The sequence below is a fragment of the Rana temporaria genome, chromosome 4 (genome assembly GCF_905171775.1).
Source record: "Rana temporaria chromosome 4, aRanTem1.1, whole genome shotgun sequence".
Classification (NCBI taxonomy): Eukaryota; Metazoa; Chordata; class Amphibia; order Anura; family Ranidae; genus Rana; species Rana temporaria.
The window spans coordinates 305,136,315-305,156,959 of NC_053492.1; the positions used below are offsets into that span (position 1 = coordinate 305,136,315).

At 41.2% G+C, this 20,645-nt stretch overlaps 1 protein-coding gene across 5 annotated transcripts in view; it reads left to right on the forward strand.

Annotated features, from left to right (window-relative positions):
- Positions 1-20,645, forward strand: part of PCMT1 (protein-L-isoaspartate (D-aspartate) O-methyltransferase) — a 93,323-nt gene that overhangs the window by 60,594 nt on the left and 12,084 nt on the right. For 3 of the 5 annotated variants that reach the window (XM_040350547.1, XM_040350546.1, XM_040350545.1), the window contains exons 4-6: positions 178-282; positions 14,093-14,213; positions 20,299-20,384. In XM_040350547.1, coding sequence (XP_040206481.1) covers positions 178-282; positions 14,093-14,213; positions 20,299-20,384 — 312 coding nt within the window. The remainder of the gene's footprint in view (positions 1-177; positions 283-14,092; positions 14,214-20,298; positions 20,385-20,645) is intronic. The other 2 variants (XM_040350549.1, XM_040350548.1) reach the window with 1 other exon arrangement.

Here is a 20,645-nt window from a genome sequence, read left to right on the forward strand (position 1 = left end):
TTAAAAATGCCAGTTTAATATATAACAAACACATAAATCTGTATTGATGGCGGAATACGCTGACATCTTTTCACTTGACATTATGTTTATTGGACTGTTTTTATCAATAGAAATGTCACTGGCATAAAATTGTGATTTTTTTTTTTTTTTTTTTTTTTTTTCCCCCCTTTATTGTAGCATGCATATGCATTAGAACTCCTCCACGACCAGTTACATGAAGGTGCCAATGCTCTAGATGTAGGATCTGGAAGTGGAATTCTATCTGCCTGCTTTGCAAGAATGGTAATATTTGTGATTTTGGTTGGCTGAGAATAGCTGACTTAGATCTTAATGTCTAGTGGATTACAAAGTGTTAAATCGCACCACAGGTCGCACACTTTTTGCCACTTCTGTTAAACCATTTGACCTCTCTAAGGTTTTACCCCCTTTATGACAAGAGCATATTTTGCCATTCAGCACTGTGCTACTTTAACTGACCATATCGCCATCCTGCAACACTGTACACAAATTAAAGTTATGTATTTTTTTTTTTACTCAAATCTTTTTCTTTTGGTGGTAATCACCACTGTTTTTTTTTTTTATTATATAAATGAAAAAATATATTTTCTATTCTGTTATAAAACGTATCTAATAAAAAAATTAATTTCTTCATATAATAATTGGCTTGTGGGAAAGTTGTAGCATCTACAAAAGATGGTATTTATACTGGAATTTAGGCAACTATAGATGCTATATTGTAATGGCAGTGATCAGCGACTTTGTGTGTGACTGTAATAGGGAGGAGGCGAGCAATCTGTCACGAACAGGCGCCATCTGAGAGGGTCACTAAGTGACACTAATGTTGCTAGTGACACTAATACAGTGATCACTGATAATACTGTACTAAAGGGGTTAGCTGTGTGCCTAACAATGTGTAATGTGTGCTGCTTTTACTTTGTGTGCACAGATGTGTGTGTAATGTAATCTCCTTCAAGTGAATATTTATTCAAACTACATTTTAGTCCGAATCCTTGTTTCTTTTCCATAGTGTAGCGTTTTTTTCGAGTCCAGCTCATAGATGACAAATCCAGCTGATTATATGAAAACTAATACACTAATCAGAAGGCTTCAGAGTCCCCATTTTCACTGTCATATCCGAGCAAACATATGAAGCCTTTTGGACACTCCACCAATATGATCTATATAAGTACCTAGGTGGCTTCCATGCATGCAATAATATATACTAGATAATTCCTTCTATAATACTTTTAGCAGTAAAATCTTCCCCTTGGTACAGGTAATAGAAGTGACTAAAACTGAAGGGGATTGGCTGACCACACATTTCTGTGTTTACAACCACCAGTGGGAAGTGGAGAGTGAGCACAGTAGGTGGTGAAATTAAGTTCTGGCTGCAAAACCTGGGTGTGATAGACACATAACAAGGCATAGTGGGCTGAATTTGGCCCATGGGCCTTGTTTGACACATGTGCCCTAAAGCAAGTAATGACACAAATCTCAAGAATGGCTCTGATTCCATTCATATGCACAGTATCCTATGGCTTAAAGAGATTGCTCACTCGGGAAAAAATTAAATAAATGTCAGCTACAAATCCTGTAGCTGCTAACTTTTAATAAGGCACTTGCCCATCCAGGGATTCATCTCTGTCCTCACCCAGGCTAGTTCATCACTAGCCTTTGGGTTCCTGGTGCTGGCATCATGACTAGGCAGCTAGCAGTGCTGCTTGCCGCTTCACAGCTGGCTGTTCACTGCATAGGGGAGAAGAGAACTTCTGCTCAGATCGCCTAGGCTTACCGAGCAGAAGTGGGAGAGGGCACCTGTCAAAACTGAGTGCCTGCAACCCCTCCACCCTGCCATAAAAAATGACATGCCAAAAGGGACAGGGGAAGAAGGCAAGAGGACTTAAAGCAGAACTTGGATGGAGTTCTGTTTTTAAAGCCTAATCGGCCAAAGATGCCTCACATATGCCATTTAAAGGAGGATGTCTCTTTGGTAAAGTACTTGAGAGATTCATCAAAATGTCACAGAAGGAAAGGTTCTTCCTTCCCAGCAAAAAGTTCCACCTTTCCTCAGGAGTTTTTCTCAAAACACAGAGCACCACAGCACTTTACCCAAGCTTCGACTTCTAAGCCTACGTTCAGCCCTTTCATTTGGCAGACGACTTGGCCCATAAAGCCCACAAAGTCTTTCCCGAAGCCCTCCTGCAAACAAAGGTGTGCCCTCACTCCTAAGAGTGGGGGGAGGGGGGTACATCTGTTACAGCTATAATTATACTAAAAATTATTTTATATAGCACCTTAAGGTCGGGTTCACACGTGCAGTACGAATTTCCAGTCTGTTTTCAGAGAAATTCCAAAGCAGCGGTTCAGCTGTGATTTCAGATGCAAATTTTAACAATAGCTGGTTGTTAAAGAGCGGACCAGGTAGCTTGCCGCTGCATCCTTGACAACCAATGACTCCTCAGCGGTCAACTGAATGTAAACCAAAGAATTGCCAGCAATAAAATTTTAGAAAAAACTAGAAAATGCATTTCCTGCAGAAAATGCGTGGGAATGCTGAATAGCTGAATTGCTAAGCCCACACCAAAGCCATTCACCATAACCACTACAATATCTTTAGGACATACAAGCAGTGTTCCTTCAGTACTTATAAAGCCTCTCTTTGATCATTAAAGGGGTTGTAAAGAGAGCCTCTTGAGGGTGGAGGGGTGAGCAGGATGCCCACTAACACACAGCACCTGACTTGCATGCTCGCCCCCTCAAGAGGTTTTCTCCACACCAGGTAAGTGAAGGAGGACTGCACTGAGGTAAAGGAAGCTATTTAGGGGAAAAAATTACCTTTACAACCCCTTTAATCCCCACACCTAATGATTTTGAGAACCCTTCAAACAAGCCTTAATAAATCCACAACAGTGCATGCTATCGAAACAGCGACTTCATCGTTAGAAACACACGACATTTGTGAACGTATTGGTGTGACATTTATGTTGATAAACTTAATGTGGGCATGTCAGCGATTTAATAAAGAAGTTCTCTGTGCGTTTCGCTGGGAAATCCTGAAGAATTTCTTACATGACCGTCAATGGAAGAAAGTGTGGAACTCTTGTCATTTGGAAGCTCAACCAGCCAAAAGTAAAAGGCGTATCGCAAAACTGAGCACATTGCCTGAAACTAGACAAAAATACCTAAGTTTTGATGTATAAATTGTGTATAATAAGTGGATATTGTGGGTATGAGAGCAATTTGTTCCTTCTCTATAAAGATTTTTTTTTTTAAAGTTCTTTGCTGTAGCGATGACATCATCCACTCTAACCAGCCCCATAGACCTTCTGTTTAATCAATAAAATTTCCTGAAAAAATAACTAAACTTAAACGGCTTTTTCACAAAAACTTTAAAAGATATCAAACTGAAAAAGATATAGCCGGATAGCTGAATATTTTGTGAACATTTTAAAGTGTGTTTGGTGTCTGTAGGTGAAAGTATGAAGGAGCTTAAACTTTTGGTAGCGGAAGAAGATTTTAAGGATTTGAAGCATGCTCTCATTGACTTCAATGTTAAAAAAAGTGTCTAAAAGCTTAATATTTTAAAAAGTATAAATAGTAGAAAAAAAGTTGAAGTCCCATCATTAGCTGAAAGAGCTGAACATTTTAACAGTTGCATGGCCTTAATAGCTGAAAGTATGCAGAAGTTACGCAGAGCCAAAAAACGTATGGAATAAAATTAAAATGTAAGAATAATAAACAACTAATAACAATACTGGGAATGCTATAGAGCATTCCCATAAAAAATGGCCTAAGGGGGGTCGGGTATGGATTTGGGGGGTTCCCCCGCCAATATTAATCACTTGAAAATTAAAGTGATGAGCGCAAATTGAAACACTAAGGGCCCTTTCACACTGGGGCATTTTTCAAGCGCTTTAGCGTTAAAAAAAGCGCCTGTAAAACGCCTGAAAGAAGCTGCATCTGCAATCCCAATGTGAAAGCTCGAGTGCTTTCACACTAAAGCGCCTGAAAAACACCCCAGTGTGAAAGTGGTCTTAGCGTTAAAAAAAGCACCTGAAAGAAGCTGCATCTGCAATCCCAATGTGAAAGCCTGAGTGTTTTCACACTGAGGCGCTGAGCTGGCAGGGCGTCAAAAAAAGTCCTGCATGCAGCTTCTTTGCAGCGCTTTAGGAGCGGTTAATACACCGCTCCTAAAGCCCCCTTCCCATTGAGGAAGCTTTTTTTAAACGCCAAAGCGCCTGAAAAGCGCCTCAGTGTGAAAGGGGTCTTAGCAGCGCTTTACCAGCGTTTTTCGGGCGCTGGCAGTGTGAAAGGCCTCTGAAAGCACTTGGGCTTTCACATTGGGATTGCAGATGAGGCTTCTTTCAGGCGCTTTACAGGCTTTTTTTAAACGCCAAAGCGCCTAAAAAACGCCCGAAAAACGCCCCAGTGTGAAAGGGGTCTAAAAGTAAACAGTAGGACAGTAAATACTGATAAAATTACAATCTATAATGTGGAATCATAAAAGTTATGAAAATTATTCACAACACCCAGACACTAAAAAGTGAAAAGTGTAAATGTTCTAAAGTGAAACAAAAATAAAGTCCAAAAATAAGGTAAGTGCAAAAACTGGTTCAAAAGCTCCTGCCCATGGATGACAATGCAACAATCTGGATGGATCTTCACAGGAATTGAGCTCAGAGCGCTTACCTCCCAACAGCAGAAAATGCGCCTGGACAAATCCTCAAACCACTGGTATGGAGACTGGGGCATCCTCTGTATGTAGAAGCAATCCAGGTCCACATACGATAGGGTCAGCTCACCACGACAACCATGAGTATTAACATGAATAGAGTAAAGAAATGGAAACTCCCATTGTGAAATATGTAAAAACTCAAATGGTTTAATGAAGCTAAAAACTTGCTTACGAGCAAAAACGCCAAACAGACACTTCCGGTGGGACGGACGGGGTAGCACGTCACTTCCGGTCACGTCTGAAACCTTACGCGTTGCGTCACGTGACCAACCTCTGATGAAGTCACGTGATGCAACGCGTAAGGTTCCAGACATGACCGGAAGTAACGTGCTACCCCCTCCGTCCCACCAGAAGTGTCTGTGTTTGGCGTTTTTACCCGTTTTTGCTTGTAAGCAAGTTTTTAGCTTCATTAAACCATTTGAGTTTTTACATATTTCACGATGGGAGTTTCTATTTCTTTACTCTAATCATGTTAATACTCATGGTTGTCGTGGTGAGCTGACCCTATCGTATGTGGACCTGGATTGCTTCTACATACAGAGGACGCCCCAGTCTCCATACCAGTGGTTTGAGGATTTGTCCAGGCGCATTTTCTGCTGTTGGGAGGTAAGCGCTCTGTGAGCTCAATTCCTGTGAAGATCAATCCAGATTGTTGCATTGTCATCCATGGGCAGGAGCTTTTGAACCAGTTTTTGTACTTACCTTATTTTTGGACTTTATTTTTGTTTTCACTTTAGAACATTTACACTTTTCACTTTTTAGTGTCTGGGTGTTATGTGAATAGTTTTCATAACTTTTATGATTCCACATTATAGATTGTAATTTTATCAGTATTTACTGTCCTACTGTTTACTTTTAGTGTTTCAATTTGCGCTCATCACTTTAATTTCCATACCTTTTTGTTTTGTTGTTAGCACATACTAGATTTGAGCAGCAATTTGTTTTCTACACTAGTCATTTATTTAATTCACTGTTGGCTAGCGCTTTAGTTCATCTTTTACAATATTAATCACGTGCTGCCAAATCACGTACCGGGTACATCATTTGACTTCAAGCAGTTGTTACCGGTCTGATGCCTATGCATTTTTTGTGAAACGGTCTATTTCGTCTGGTGGCCAAAATAATTGTTTGAAGTTCCACACTTTTATGTGCTAAAAATCTTTTGTACACTTTTGTGTGGGAATAGCCATGGTAGTAGGTCTTAATTTTCTGACAATTTACTGTCCAAACTGATATTATTTTACATTTCTACAACTCTGCAAAATCGGAACAATTTTTAAAACGGAAAAATTAAACTCAGATGTAACTACTTAAATTCACAGCTAATTGTGCCAGAATGCTAAACAATTTAGAAGTCTTTCAGTTTGAAGCATGAGGAAATACTGTATACAGTAAAAATAGTACTGTGTGCTTTGAGAAGCAGCCACATGGGGCCATCTGAGGTCTTTCAGTATGACAACTATAGGTTTCTATTTTGTGAGGTGAAATGCTTGGCAGTAGATGTTGGCTGCAGTCTTGCAGGGAAAGGATTACAGGAATGAAAGCAGACCCCAGCTGACAGCAATTCCTGATGTATCACACTGCCCTCAGACGTTGCTATTTATGTACAACTGTGTATGAAGCCATCGTGTTTATAATAGAGAAACTATTGGGAACACAGTTTTGCTTTAGGTAGAAATAAAGGCATAACTTTTTTTTTTTTTCACTTTAGATTTTTTTTATTTTCTTTTGCCATATGTATCTCATCAGAGATTTTCTTTCAGTTTCAATCTTTGTTTTTAACTACACAGGGCAACTTTTGCCATTGAGGCCTCATGCACACTGGACGTTAAAATAATGTTAAAACGCCAGTAGCTTTGCAGTGAGTTTTATCAGCTTTTTTCAACGTTTTTCCGCGTTAGCATTTTTAGCGTTTTTTGGTTTAAGAAAAAAAAAGCATTTAAGGTTTTTGATCCATTGAACAAAAAAAAAAAACGTTGGTGAGTGACATTTTTGAGCGTTTATAAGCGTTTTTACAGCTGAAAAACGTCTCTCAGAACCCACTAGTTTTGGGGGTTTTTTTTTACTGCTCAAAAACGCCACTGCCCAAAACTGCTAACAGCCTATGTGTGCATGGACACATAGGATAACATGGAGAGTTTATTGACTGTAGAAAAAAACATCTACTGCCAAAAACAGCTGCTGTAAAAACGTCCAGTGTGCATGAGACCTAAAGATAAAACCTCTCCAGGACAAGCCAAAAGTGTTCAAAGACACTCGTATTGCGCCTTTAACCACTTGCCGACCTCCTCATGTAAATATACGTCAGCAGAATGGCACGGACAGGCACATGCACGTACCTATATGTCCTCTGCTTGACGTGGGTCGGGGACCCCCCCCCCCCCGTACATGCGGCGGTCGGTAAGCCTCGGGGAGCGATCCGGGACGACGGCGCGGCTATTCGTTTATAGCCGCCCCGGAGCTGAAGAACGGGGAGAGCCGTGTGTAAACACGGCTTCCCTGGAGCTAAAGAAAGGGGAGAGCCGTGTGTAAACACGGCTTCCCCGTGCTTCACTATGGCGGCGCATCGATCGAGTGATCCCTTTTATTAGGGAGACTCGATCGATGATGCCAGTCCTACAGCCACACCCCCCTACAGTTGTAAACAAACGCACACAAAGTGAACCCTAAATGTTACAGCGCCCCTGTGTTTAACTCCCAAACTGCAACTGTCATTTTCACAATAAAGAATGCAATTTAAATGCATTTTTTGCTGTGAAAATGACAATGGTCCCAAAAATGTGTCAAAATTGTCCGAAGTGTCCGCCATAATGTCGCAGTCACGAAAAAAAAACGCTGATCGCCGCCATTAGTAGTAAAAAAAAAAAAATAATAATAAAATGCAATAAAACTATCCCCTATTTTGTAAACGCTATAAATTTTGTGCAAACCAACCGATAAACGATTATTGCGATTTTTTTTTTTTTATTTTTTTTACCAAAAATAGGTAGAATACGTATCGGCCTAAACTGAGGAAATTTTTTTTTTTTATATATATATGTTTTGGGGGATATTTATTATAGCAAAAAGTAAAAAATATTGCATTTTTTTCAAAATTGTCGCTCTATTTTTGTTTATAGCGCAAAAAATAAAAAACGCAGAGGTGATCAAATACCACCAAAAGAAAGCTCTATTTGTGGGAAAAAAGACGCCAATTTTGTTTGGGAGCCACGTCGCACGAGCGCGCAATTGTCTGTTAAAGTGACGCAGTCCCGAACTGTAAAAACCCCTTGGGTCTTTAGGCAGCATATTGGTCTGGGGCTTAAGTGGTTAATATTGCTTACATCTCATTTTTATCACACCTTATTCCCCCATGCACATGAACATATTTTTATGCATAAAAATGTCTATATGCTGTATGCATGTAACGTGTGCTAACATTTACATGTATACATGGACCCTATTATTGGCCACCACCACTTAGACTAACATGTAAATATCAACAATGTGTAGCTAGCTGAGGGGCTGCTGCCCATTGTTTACACCTACCCTGAATGAGTCATTTATGTGGCAGAATTGAATTCGCAGAATGACCTTGCTTGGGGGGGGGGGGGGGGGAGATTCTAACTGTGTGGTTACAACACACAGGACCATGATCACAGGCCAAAACAGGACAGTAGGCATGGGCCAGTAGCATAGAAAACTGCCCATGTGCAGGAGCCCCCGCATTTCATTTATATTAAGTATAGAAAAGTGTTTAGGTTGCCAGTTTTAGAACAACCTGAACAATAATGGAACCCAAACAAAATACAACTTTTGCACTTACTGTTTCTGTGTAAGCCCATTGAGGAACACAGGAATTGTAGAAACTTGGACCATTGGGGAATACTGCTGTCTACAGAAGGTTGGGACACTGTCATTCAAAAAACATTAACCCAGCTCCTGTTAACACCCCCCCCCTCCTCATCTTTCCCCTTCAATCACCATGCTTCAGTTTTGTGCTGAAGCAATATAGGAGCCAATAACAGACGGATGGGACTTGTGTCCCTCATTGGACTTCGAGAAAAATATTTATATTATATGTACGGTAAGTACAAACATGAGAGAGAGAGAAAAATGTACATATTCTTTGACAGTCGAGACATCCCAAAGGCAGTCCAACCAAGCAGTGGGCAAAAGCCAGTAAGAGATCAAACAATAGTGGAGGTTATACAGCTGGATACTAACTATACAACTTTTTGTAGTACAAGGGCCTATCTGATTGCATACAAATTGAGACTGTTAAGGTTTATATGATTTTGGTAATTCTTAAGGAAAAAAATCTAAAGGAAATTGTGTGTATCCAGCTAGTATCTGAAGCCATTAGAGGCTTGATAAAAAGAAAAAGGGATAAGCAATTTGCAAACTGGCAAGGGGAGGACACTAAGAATGAATCTCATGCTCCAGTCTTGATCATATACTCACCACTAAGTGCTGGTTCACACCAGTGCAGCTTTGAAATTGCGCTACTTCAGCACGCATTTCAAAGCCCCAGAATAGTGCAATTTTGGACCTCCAGACCTCATTTAACAGAAGTCAATACCAGTCGCAATGCAAAAATAGTGCAGAAATCTTTTTCAAAGTCGCCGCGACTTGAGTCGCAATGATCTAAACTGTTCCATTGCCAGCAATGGGGTTCGACTTTTCATGCGACTTTGAATTGTCAAATCGCACTGGTGTGAAAGTTCTATCTAATACAGCTATGGGTCTCATTTGGCGAATGGAGGAACAACTAACCATCCACCAAAAACGGGTGAAACGGTAAATCAACTGGCAGTAGATACTAGATACAACAGCTAATGTGGTAAAAAAAAAAAATAAGGAATGGGTAAAGCTTGGTGTACCTAACCCTTGACTGTAGGAAAAGGAAGCTTGGTCTGACAGAACATGTTCAGAGAAAAGACCAACCAGTCAAGAGCCATATGTTTAAAAGAGAAGTACCGTATATACTCGAGTATAAGCCAAGTTTTTTAGCCCTTTTTTTGGGCTGAAAATGCCCCCCTCGGCTTATACTCGAGTCAGTGTACCTAAAATTGAGAGGCTGCGGGCGTTCATAGTTTTAGAACTTGTGGTCTTCTCCTGGTCCCTTTCGTGATAGGCGGCACTGTGTCTGCTGAGAAACTCCTATTACGAACGTTCTCTCATCCTCACCCATCCTAGCAGACACTGTGTTCAGTGTTCTGCCAATCACGGACGCCTTTTCATCCTCAGACAAGAGGATTAGAGAACGTCCGTGATAGGTGGAACTGTGTCTGCTGAGAAACGCCTATCATGGAGGGGACCAGGAGGAGGCCGCGAGTTTTAAACCATGAATGGATGCCCGCAGCCCCTCAATTTTAGGTACACTGACAATGGGCACAGTGAGGTTGCAATGGGCACAGTGAGGCGTGCAAATGGGCATTGTTGACCCTCTTTTCCGCTCACAGTAGCTGCTGCATTCTCACCCTCAGCTTATACTCCAATTAATACGTTTTCCCAGTTTTTTTGTGGTAAAATTAGGTACCTCGGCTTATACTCGAGTATATACACTGTTTGTTTTTTGTTGTGTTTTTTTTTGTTTCATACTTGCCTAGGGGGGTGCTGCATCTGTCCCCTGGCACCTCTTCACTGAGAACTGAGCGATCGAACACCTCCAAAGGCTCCGTTCTTACAGCTCCCCGAGCAGAGAGCTGTAGACTTTCAGCGCCCGCTGTGAGGCTGAGACTGGAATCCGTCCAGGCACCTGGTGGATCCAGGCTTTTTTGTCGTGATGACACTGTGCCTGGACTAATTTCTGTGACGTCAGCAGAGAGCGAATTTCAGCCCACTCTCTGTTGAAAATGGGTCACAGGAGTGCAAAATGAATTGCACGCCTATGATCCATAGGAGTAGCCCAGTCGAATGAGCTCAGGCTGGACTTCTGCTTTTAAGTTGAATACTCCTGACCCTTGACTTCAAGCAGAGGGAGGTCTAAGGCTTTGTTCACACTAATGCGTTTTTTTATGTATTTTGCAGAAATGCAGGGAACTTTTTTAACATGGGTTCCTATGGAACATGTTCACATCAATGCATTTTTTGTACCTCTGTGTTTTTGGAAAGGGTTGGGGACTTTTTCCCCCCACAAAATGCAACATTTTGCATGTAATAGACTTCAGAGGACCTGCATCCAAAATGCAAGTACCGTGTTTTTACCGCCATTTTTTTTACTTTATATAGCTGGTTGCTAAGGAGGGGGCCGCGAAGCTGGCTCCGGCATCTTTAACAACCGATGAGTCCTCAGCTGTCAGTGTGCTTCCCCTCTGAATGTAAAAAATTGTGAAAAAAAAACAGCATGGGGTAAGCCACCCCCCCCCCCCCAACAGATCCAAACCAGATGTCAGTGTCCTTTTTAATCTTTGAATTCATATGAATAATATATAATTTATTTTGATTCTAGTCTTCAGATGGCATTAAACCTTTCCAGTTTTTTCCAAGACAAATTTTGAGCTTCCTCATACAGAATTTTCAGTACCTTCAGATTATATTTTATTAAAAAAACTGCTAACATACAACATTGATGTGACACCTTCATTCATGTTAAAATGTTGCGATGGCCCACTAAGCCCTACCTATCATTACTGACCCACATCAAGTACCACCACACATGCAGTGGGGAGAACAAGTATTTGATATACTGCCGATTTTGCAAGTTTTCCTACTTACAAAGCATGCAGAGGTCTGTAATTTTTATCATAGGTACTCTTTAACTGTGAGACGGAATCTAAAACAAAAATTTAAAAAATCACATTGTATGATTTTTAAATACCGTATTTATCGGCGTATAACACGCACAGGCGTATAACACGCACCCTAACTTTAAGAGGGAAGTTTCAGGAAAAAACTTTCCACAGCCCCCTGCGTATAACACGCAGGCACAGTTTACACTCTATTTTCAGGTTAAAAAAGTGAGTGTTATACGCCAATAAATACAGCATTTTATTGCATTACATAAGTATTTGATCACCTACCAACCAGTAAGAATTCCATCTCTGAGTTATTTCTGTTATTTTTTCTTCAAAAAGCCCTCCTGTTCTCCACTCATTACCTGTATTAACAGCACCTGTTTGAACTTGTTACCTGTATTAAAAAAAAAACTATCCACACACTCAAACTGACTCCAACCTCTCCACAATGGCCAAGACCAGAGAGCTGTGTAAGGACATCAGGGATAAAATTTTAGACCTGCACAAGGCTGGGATGGGCTACAGGACAATAGGCAAGCAGCTTGGTGAGAAGGCAACAACTGTTGGAGCAATTATTAGAAAATGGAAGAAGTCCAAGATGGTCCATCTTCCTCGGTCTGGGGCTCCATGCAAGATCTCACCTCATGGGGCATCAATGATCATGAGGAAGGTGAGAGATCAGCTCAGAACTACACGGCAGGACCTGGTCAATGACCTGAAGAGAGCTGGGACCATAGTCTCAAATAAAAACCAAACACTAATTGAAATTTCTTCACCTCAGTCTAAATTATTGGTATTTGTTTTTACAGGCTCTAAACAGAATATTGCCAAGGTGTAGGGATCTCTAGTCTTAAATTTCCATGAAATGAAGACTAGGGTTAAAAAGAACATTTTAGAAAAACAAATTACAGCAGTTATTAGACCGAATGGCCAACTGGGCCCCTTGGATTAAGCTCCTGGAGTTTTCCTCCTTTTTTCTTGTTGGTGTCTACATCCCACCTCAAGCCTGTGTCAGGAAGGTATTGGAATATGTCGCTAAGCAAGTAAGCGGCATAGAACAGACCCTTCCAGGCCTCCTCCTTATCTTCCTTTGGGATGTTAACAGAAAAGTAACCAACTGGCAAAATATAGACAACCCATGTTCCTCCAGGGACGAAAATGCTTTGGACCATTGCTACACCAAAATAAAGATTGATTACTGCTCTGTTCTCTGTGCTGCCTAGGGACTCTTTGAACACTGCATAGTTTTTCCCATCAATCCAATAGGCAAAAAAATTAAATATGAAAAAACTTAAGTCAAGACACTGAAGAGGTGGACAAAGTTGGCGCTACAGGCCTGCTTTGACGGGAGTGTTTTTTGAGGCTGTGGCCAAAGATATGTATCAACCCTTATGCCGCGTACACACGATCGGAATTTTCGACAAAAGTTCAATGTGAGCTTTTGGTTGGAAATTCCGACCGTGTGTAGGCCCCATCGGACATTTGCTGTCGGAATTTCTGACGGCAAAAATTTGAGAGCTGGGTCTCAAATTTTCCAACGGGAAAAGTTCTTGTCAGAAATTATGATCTTCCTGTATGCAGTTCCAACGCACAAAAATCATACGCATGCTCTGAATCATTGAACTTCATTTTTCTCGGCTCCTTGTCGTGTTGTCACCGCGTTCTTGATGTTTGAAATTTCCGACCACATTTGTGTGACTATTTGTATGCAACACAAGTTTGAGCCAACATTCCGTCTGGGAAAAAATACACTTTTGTGAAGGTGTGTGCACCCACCAAGTCTGTCTGGACATTCAACAATAAGTAGCAATTGTTTACAGCATTACTAAAATGACTCGGGTAGGTTAGGGAAGCTGCCTACAGAAGTGGGGACAAAATCCTGCACAACCAGACCAGAAACATGCTAAAGAGATGAGTAGCAAAGACTGGCTACTCTGCAAACTGAAGACTGTTTCCTGCCAGTGACCCAGAGGCAGTATGGAGATCTCTCTCTCTCTCTTCTCTTTCTCTTTCTCTTTCTCTTTCTCTCTCTCTCTTTCTCTCTCTCTCTCTTTCTCTCTCTCTCTTTCTCTCTCTCTCTCTCTCTCTCTCTCACCCCGAACCAGCCCTAGCTTAAACATGTCTCCTATTATTCTCCTTGTATTTGCAGATATGCAGTCTTCTACCTTATGGTGTCTACTGTGCATGAGCAATTTTAGTTTCAGGCTTTTATTGAGAACTTACGTTTTTAGGTTAATTTTCCTGGTTCATGTGGTTGTTGTAAATCACTTGTAGATTTTTGGTGATATCGCATTCCCTGCCTTATTAGTATGCCCTTGTGTGCAGCATTGGAGCCAAAGCTGAGGGAAAGCAGCTTGTACCACACTAATCCGATGATATGTAGCATATGAAAAACCCAAACAATTTAATAACCTTTAAAATGGACGGTGTGTTAATGTAACTAAGAACAGTGTGTATTAAATATTCGCAAACAATTCGAATGAATTATTGACATCGTTGATATTTTTTTATGGGCTACTTCATTTTGCTCAACATTGTTATTTGCAATGCCAAATTGTGCATGCTTGAAGATATATTTTTAATGAGATCACGATCTTATAAAAAAAAAAAAATTCAAGACTCATTTTCTGTTTTCGAGGTTGGACCCAAGGGACAAGTAGTGGGAATCGACCATATCAAGGAATTGGTAGATGATTCTGTAAATAATGTGAAAAAAGATGATCCAGCATTACTATCTTCAGGTCGTGTAAAATTAATAGGTAAGTGTAAAAATTTTTTTACATCTTTCCCTTCACTCCCTTTCTTTAGGACACAACAGTAAATGCGAGGAAATTACTCTAAAATGAGGAGAATCAAATTATAAGATTTCCATTCCAGTGACAGCAGACCACAATAAAAACCTGACAAGATTGCTAACCCGTCCCTATACCATTAAAACGTAAAGGAGTTTTTTAGACTTTATATATACTGTAAGCTTACAAAAATAAGTGTGATGCTGGCTGAATCCTGGTCAGTCTTGTTCAAGTAGGATGATTCTCCCACCACATCACGTGTATAGCTTATGCACTGGAGAACTTGAAATGTGCACCCACTGATTTAACTTAAGTTTCTCCCATTACTATACTAAATGTTTTTTTGATCAATTAAACGCAACAAATGGGTGGGTTTTTAACTGTCTCTAAATCTTCCTGAAATAAATCATATATATTTAGTGTTTCTAAACGCATAAATTATCCTATTGGAAGTTAATCCATGGTTATGATGATAATGGATCGATTTATCTAAAATCTTTCCCAAATGACTAGGCCTTCATTGTTGGGAGGTAGCCAGTGACCAACATCCAAAAAATGATTACTGTCGTTGAACACCATGGACTGTCTGAGACTACCCCAGCGTTCAAGGGCCATTGTGGTCCTCAACATGGAGCAAGCCTAACTTTTTAGCCTAGCTTTTAACCCCAACTATCAGCTGAATAAAGGGTTAAAAGCGCCACTGTCGAGGTGCTTAGACGGCGCTGCCCATTAATTTCAATGGGCAGGGGCACTTCAAAGAAGCTGCTTGCAGGACTTTTTTTATTTTTTTTTACATCCTGCCAGCATAGCACCTCAATGTGAAAGCACTCGGACTTTCACACTGGGATTGCAAATGAGGCTATTTTTAGCGCTAAAGTGCCTGAAAAAGGCCTACCGTGTGAAAGGTGTCTTAGTGTAAACTAATATAAAAATACATTTTATGAAGGTAACAGCAGCACTCACGGATATCTGAATAAAACACAAACAATGGGGGTTATTTACGAAAGGCAATCCCCCTGGGTAGATAGGAGACTGTTTGAACAATGGGGAGTACATCTGCTGGGGAAAATGGCAGATCTATGCGAGACATGGTGTGGAAGGAGTGAAAGTGGCAGAAGTGCCGCTTGTCCGGGTGCTTCCATCGCCATAGCCCAGGAAGGCCATACACTTGGGTCCAGTCAACAAATGAGGGGTAGGGCCTGCCCCCTCCCTTCAAGTGGGCCATGGCAGGGTCAAATACAGCATTGAAGTCTCCTACAAACAGTAGGGGACCAGGGGATGTGGACAGTAATGGGGACAAGTGGGAGAGAATATCTGTGGAGAATGGAGGAGGAACGTATACATTCACCAGTGTGAAAACTAGAGATTACCCGGAGGGTAATTTTATAATGAATCTCACAGCAGGGGTCTGTCTTTACCAGTAAAATTTCTGCCGGGAGGGACTTCGCTAGCAAGATCAAGACCCCACTGGAGTAGTTGGTGTGGGTAGCGTGGTATTAAGTAGCCAACCAGGGACGTTTGGTTATCAGCGTAGTATTGGTAACGTGGGTTTCTTGAAGGCAGTGAGGTGCGTTCAAACCCCTAACATTCCAGGAAATAAGTTTTAACACATTAGCCATAGGAAACCATAGTTGGCATATCATAGGGAGGGCCATAGTGAAATGCAACATGACAAGACATTGTCTGTAGTACCATCTGGAGTAAAAATGCAATGGCTTCAAAAAGGAAGCATGCATACGAGCATAAAGATCAACAGAAAAAAAAAACTGAGGGTCCAGTCATTCCCAGCAACCAGAGCATAAGTGGAAGTAAAGTGAAAAACATTCCCTCTCCATCCCTCCACCCTACTCTACCAACCCAAACACAGTGTGCTTTGGTTCCCTGAACAGAAAAAAAACCCTCAGCAACAGTCATGAGAGGTAACAGAAATACCTGTGAACTCACCACCTACTGGTACGAGGGAGGTAGCAGTTCCAGGAAGGCTCCTAAGTAAAGTGCGCGTGTCTGTCTAGCAGGATATAGGATTCACCTGTTATATAAGGCACAAATAGTAACAGGCATGTAAGGCACAGCATGTGCAAACTGTAGGAATGTCAAGGGATATTGCTGGCTAGGACATCTGCCAGGGTTACCGCAAATGCAGGGTGACTATTATAAAAAAAAAAAAGGAGGGGGGGGGGGGCGGTAAAAGAAGTACGGGCCACTGAGTAGCCCCATCAAATATGTATGTAATAGTCAGAGGATAGAGAAATCCTGTAGGTGCTCCAGCAGACATCAAATAGGATGAACACAGAGGTATGGAGAACCATAGGGACATCGGCTGGTGGCTTCAATTTCAGCGTTGTCTGGGTTGTTTTCCAGAGCGTGCGTCTATCCAGGTCATGGCTTCTTTAGAACAGGAGCAGAAGTGAGCTTTGCCTTCATAGATAATCCTCAGTTTAGCAGGGAAGAGCATTGCGTAGGGGAGGCCTTCAGTGCGAAGATGGTCTTTCACCGCCACAAAGGATATGCGCTGGCGTTGTACTTCTGCTGAGAAATCAGGGTATATGTAGATATTATTAATAAAAGGGGGGTATTAATGCGCAAACCACAAGGGTAAAAGCGAATCTAAAAACTAATAATAAAAGGTAGAAAGCAGCAGCCACCAATAAGGTGTTCACACACTAAAAGCAATATAATAAGGAAATAGAGGTGGCGCTTACTAAAATGTATAGTCTAGAAAAAACACTGCAAATAATATAATGTAAATGGCATGCCAAATGATCCTGTGCAAAGATGCATTACAATCTGTGCCCAATAAATACTTGTGCAAAGTTGCAGAACTAGACAAATGAGCAAATAAATTGTAAAGAATAATTATCTTTGCCCAATTCTTCCTGTTCAAAATTGCAAAACTAAACAAATGTGCCATTGAGCAAATACATAGGCATCAATGGTGCAAATGAGCAATGGTGCAAAATGTCTGTGCCAAAAACGAATGTGCAAAATACAATTCTAAGCTTCCAAGTAAAAATGTGCAAAAATAGTCTCTGTGCTGGAAAATTTCTGAGCAGTCCAAAACAGTGTGCATGCAGTCAAAGTGCAAATGCAGAATCCAATTTCTATTGAAATATCATCCAATACAAGGTGCATGTGCCTTCCTCTGATGCAGGTGCCCACGTTTCCCTCAGCCTCTCACCTTATCTGGCTCAAAAGTAAACCTTTCTGGTAAATTCCACTTTTTTGCACATTGCTGTGGTTGGATTTTTGGAATTACTATTTGCACCATTGCTCATTTGCACCATTGATGCCTATTATTTATTTGCTCAATTGCACATTTGTTTAGTTTCGCAATTTTGCACAGGAAGAATTGGACACAGATAATTATTATTCTTTACACTTTATTTGCTCATTTCCACGTTTGTCTAGTTCTGCAACTTTGCACAAGGATTTATTGGGCACAGATTGTACTTATTGCATATTTTCACAAGATCGTTTGGCATGCTATTTACATTATTGTATTTGCAGTGTTTTTTCTATTTAGACTATCCATTTTAGTAAGCACCACCTCTATTCCCTGATTATGTAGATATCATTGCTGTTAAACTTTTTTTCTGGTATCTTGGGAGGGGGGTTCGGTGTGTACGTTCAATCTCAAATGCATGGGAGAGCACCTCTTCCCCAAAAACATCACACAGCCATGAATGAATCTTTCAGGGCTCGATCCCTCAGATCGTTCCAAGAACCCCACAAATTGGAGACTGTTCCTTCGAGAACGGTTCTCCAAATAGTCTAATTTAGCTCTGCGGGTCACAAGCTCATCTGTGGCTGTGCGTACTGTCGCAGTTAAGGGGTGTACTGAGCTGATGCGCTTTTCCTGTAGGCAGAGAGTCGCTCACCCCTTGTGCAGAGAGTTGTGCTGAGAAAAGGGAGGGCTGCAGCGTGGCTTCATGCATGTCTGAAGGATCGGTGCCATCATGCCTCCTGAACCAAACTAGTTGTTCCACTGTGGACTGAAGCGCGAGTCCTTAGGAAGGGTTAGGTGCCACTTGGGAGACATTTGGACTCTGAATGCCTGCATGATGAGAAGATGGAGCTTTGGAGTTAAGCAGCCACTCTCATGAACCTCAAGCCACGCCCCGTCAAAAAGTGAATTTTCAGAGTCTGAGCATGGACAGTCACTCTTGATTTCTCCTAAGCTGAAAAAAAAATGAAGGTTTTGGAGGATGAGGTATGCTTTTATTTGTCCGATAAGCCTCCTGCATGCAGACTGCGACTACCACCCGGCCAGGGTTGTTGGGAAGAGGCCCTTGTCCCCATCACCATGAGGACTAGGTGCTTTGGTGGGCACCCTCCACATGTTGAGGACATATGGTATGGTTCGGGGGAGGTGCTCTCTCGTAAATTTTGGCGTGCAGTTCCTCTTAAATCCATACCGGACACAAAGGGCCTGGTATGGATGGGGGGGGGGGGGGGCACACCGTTTTTTTTTCACAGATTTTTCATCTATTTCTGGGAGCCGGCAATACATTACAGCCACAAGCAAGTTTAAAGAGTTACTGCAGTCTGCTCACATAGTTTGAAGCTTCCATCCAACCACTTTGCATATTATTTTACATATACTGTGATTCTGTACTTGCCAAATATGCTGCAGAAATCTCCCTCCACTGAGTCTGGCTGTAACCATTTAATCTGGGCAGCTAAAGCACAGACACAGAGAGGCACACCTCCAGCTCTGTTGCTCTCATTGGCCCTCTTAGGACTCACCCACCCCTCCCTTCCTGGTAAACTCAGAGGTGTGCATGATGTCGTAAGCCTAGGCTTTTTGCCAGACAAGAAACAGGAAGTGGGCTGTATAAGGTATTTACTGGCAGAAAATACTATCCAAAGTTAGAACAAGTGCAGAAGATTTAATAGATGGAAAAAAATGACTGAAGTTCTGCTTTAAATTACATTGTCATTATTATTGTGGCACTGTTCTATGCTTTGAACATATGTGGCACTTTACAGGCAGACTAAGGGGATCCCCCAGGCACGATATTTAAAGCAATATTACATTGTTATTGTTTCACTTTAAGCTCAATTAAAATCGCTGCTCCTGAAAAAATATTTGTTTGCATTGATACATGTCTCCTAGGGCAGTACCTGGGTCCCCATTGCACTTTTTATGGCAATAACTTGCATATAAGCCTTTAAAGAGGAAGTAAACCCTGGTGGGTTTTACTTCCTCTTTAGCCCGCTGCAAATGAAAAGGATAATGGGCTAGGATGCATTGCATACTAGCCCATTATGTGCCACTTGCCTGCAAAAGAATCCAGCGATGTCCCCAGAGTAGGCAGCATCCATCTTCGGGTCACGGACTCCGGCTCTGTGATTCGCTGAAACCGCGTGACTTCACTTCTGCACAGGCTAGGGAAGAAACTGCACTTGGTTTTGTTTCTTCCCTGCGCATGCCCTGTTGGAATTTTCTGCAGGCTACAAGTGAAATATCTCCTAAACGCTGCACGTTTCAGAGATATATATACACTACCTATAGGTAAGCCTTATTCTAGGCTTACCTATAGGTAGAAGTCCAAAAAGTGGGTTTACAGCCACTTTAAAATTAGGACTTGATTTTGTCATGTTCATGTCACATGGACTTTAATAGGGTTTGCTAGAACTTTTTGCCTGTTCGTGGTGTTCTGGTGCGAACGGAACCGGGGGGTGTTCAGCCGATCCCTAATGACTGAACAGTCATTGAATAAATCATCAAAATTTTACTGTGGCAAGTGAAATGTTGATTGTAATAAAAGTAGTACGTAGAGCATGACTGCTGTGCAACATTAGTAAGAGAGAAACCAAAAATAGATGCATAATTTAAAAAATGGCTGCACCCATGGACATGTTAGAAATTTTTACACTAATACAGGATTTTTAAATGCATTGAATTGATGAACTTAAGTTATCTACTTTTAATGTACAAGTCTTAAAACAGCTTAAGAAATATGACAATTCCCTTTTTATTGTGCACTAATCCCAGTATACATATAAAATGTGATCTTTTTTACTTTTTTCTTTCTTTAATATATATCAGTTGGCGATGGACGAATGGGCCATCTTGAAGACGCACCTTACGATGCTATTCACGTTGGGGCAGCCGCACCTGTTGTACCACAGGCTGTACGTATTAATTATGCATTTATTGCTGCTAGTGTGCAATGAATAATTATAAAAATGTATTTTTACTTTTTGTGTACAAAGTTGTTATCAAGGAAATTTGCAAATATTGAATTTGTATACAGAAGAAAATAACATGATGCACTTGAGTAGCACTCTTGGAGACTGCTAACACATCAAACCAATTCCAGATACACATGAGGTGATGAATCCACTTGGTCAGATCCATTTCAGCAGTAATATTTACTGCATCAAAGAGACTAG